The following is a 1,938-nucleotide window of genomic DNA, read 5'->3' on the forward strand; positions in this document are numbered from 1 at the left end:
GCTATTATGTTCCTGTTTTGAGCATTTCACTGGGATAGGTGTAAATCTTCTCCTGTGTCCTTTTCCCTCTCTAGGTAATGTCCTAAAACAGCAGACATTAGCATGTGGTTATGGTACAGAAGCGTGTCCGTTCCACGCTGTGAGATGGGCTATTATGTGAGAGTTCCTCACGAGTTGGACCCACTCCACTCTCTCACCCCAGATCACACACACACATTCCAGGCCGGCTAGGCCTGGGGGAAGAGGGATGTGGTCAGCTGGTCTCGAGACAGAATGAGGCTGAACTATATTATCCCAAGCATGTGATGGTATGGGGAGGGAAGCAGAGAGGGTGTGGGCAAGTGGAAGTTATATTGTGAGTTAACATTATTCTTTCTTTTCCCCAGACTCTGCGTTACTGACTTATACCACTTGTGACCAGGCTGGACCTGCTGTGTGACTATAGCCGGCTGCAGTCGCATCTTCGCCGTGCGCTTTGGTTAGTCTGGCTGTGTAGTGAGCTCTTGGGTGTGGTAGTTGGTCAGTCATGGTTCTTCTGGTTGTGTTGGGTAGCCTGCTCCAGATCCTGTTCCTGCGGTTGTGTGTGGGCCAGTTCCCCCGGCCTTGCGCCAACACAGAGGCGCTGCGTACCAAGCAGTGCTGCCCGGTGTGGGAAGGGGACGGGTCAGCCTGTGGAGCCACGTCGGGCCGAGGGTTCTGTCAGGACGTGACAGTATCGGAAGAGCCCCACGGGCCACAGTACCCACACACTGGGATAGACGACCGAGAGCGGTGGCCGCTGGCCTTCTACAACCGCACATGCCAGTGTGCAGGTAACTACGGGGGTTTTGACTGTGGGGAGTGCAGGTTCGGCTACTTCGGCCCCGGCTGTGCCGAGCAGCGGGAGTCCGTGAGGAGGAACTTCCTCTCGCTGTCGGTGGCGGAACAACAGCGGTTCATCGCCTACCTGAACTTGGCCAAGAACACCGTCACCGCTGACTACGTCATTGTCACAGGAACTCGCGCTGAGATGGGTACAAATGGGGAGAACCCAATGTTTTCTGACGTGAGTGTATATGACCTGTTTGTGTGGATGCACTACTACGTGTCCAGGGACACACTGCTTGGGGGGCCAGGAAATGTTTGGCCGGACATAGACTTTGCACACGAGTCGGCGGCGTTCCTGCCATGGCACCGAGTGTATCTGCTGCACTGGGAGCACGAGATCAGGAAGATGACTGGGGATTTTAACTTCACTATCCCATACTGGGACTGGCGGGATGCAACAGACTGTACGGTGTGCACGGACAACCTGATGGGTGGGCGGAGCCCGCTGAACCCCAGCCTCATCAGCCCAGGCTCTGTGTTCTCTTCGTGGAAGGTAAACAAACACATGTGACACAGGTAGAGTGATGTGAACAGTAGTGTGTGCGTGTGTGTGTGTGTGTGTGTGTGTGTGTGTGTGTGTGTGTGTGTGTGTGTGTGTGTGTGTGTGTGTGTGTGTGTGTGTGTGTGTGTGTGTGTGTGTGTGTGTGTGTGTGTGTGTGTGTGTGTGTGTGTGTGTGTGTGTGTGTGTGTGTGTGTGTGTGTGTGTGTGTGTGTGTGTGTGTGTGTGTGTGCGTCATGTGACATCACTGAATCATGCGCCAAGAGTCTGGAGCTGTTATACACATTGATCCCAGTGATGACTACTCCTAGCTAGGGCCAATCCCTGGGCCCGGGCCCACCAACATTACAGTATGAGGTCACATTCTAAACCGCTCATCTAGACAAGTGCCTGAGATAGCAAATTAATACCTCTCAACCAAAGCCTCCTTCCTATGTGATTTGAGACCTAGAGAGTTCTGCTTAATTCAGAGCAGAGGAATGACAGGGGAAACAGAGACTGGAGAGGGACTATTGTTCAGCAGTCCGTGTCTGTAGTCAGTGTATAGTCTGTCTATAGTCTGTTTATAGTCT

General features: G+C 53.1%; 1 protein-coding gene across 1 annotated transcript in view; it reads left to right on the forward strand.

The window, feature by feature from the left end:
- Positions 1 to 336: 336 nt before the first annotated feature.
- Positions 337 to 1,938, forward strand: part of tyr (tyrosinase) — an 11,503-nt gene continuing 9,901 nt past the window's right edge. The window contains exon 1 of the mRNA XM_046315313.1: positions 337 to 1,360. Coding sequence (XP_046171269.1) covers positions 527 to 1,360 — 834 coding nt within the window. The 5' untranslated portion in view covers positions 337 to 526. The remainder of the gene's footprint in view (positions 1,361 to 1,938) is intronic.

Source organism: Oncorhynchus gorbuscha, linkage group LG19 (genome assembly GCF_021184085.1).
Source record: "Oncorhynchus gorbuscha isolate QuinsamMale2020 ecotype Even-year linkage group LG19, OgorEven_v1.0, whole genome shotgun sequence".
Lineage (NCBI taxonomy): Eukaryota > Metazoa > Chordata > Actinopteri > Salmoniformes > Salmonidae > Oncorhynchus > Oncorhynchus gorbuscha.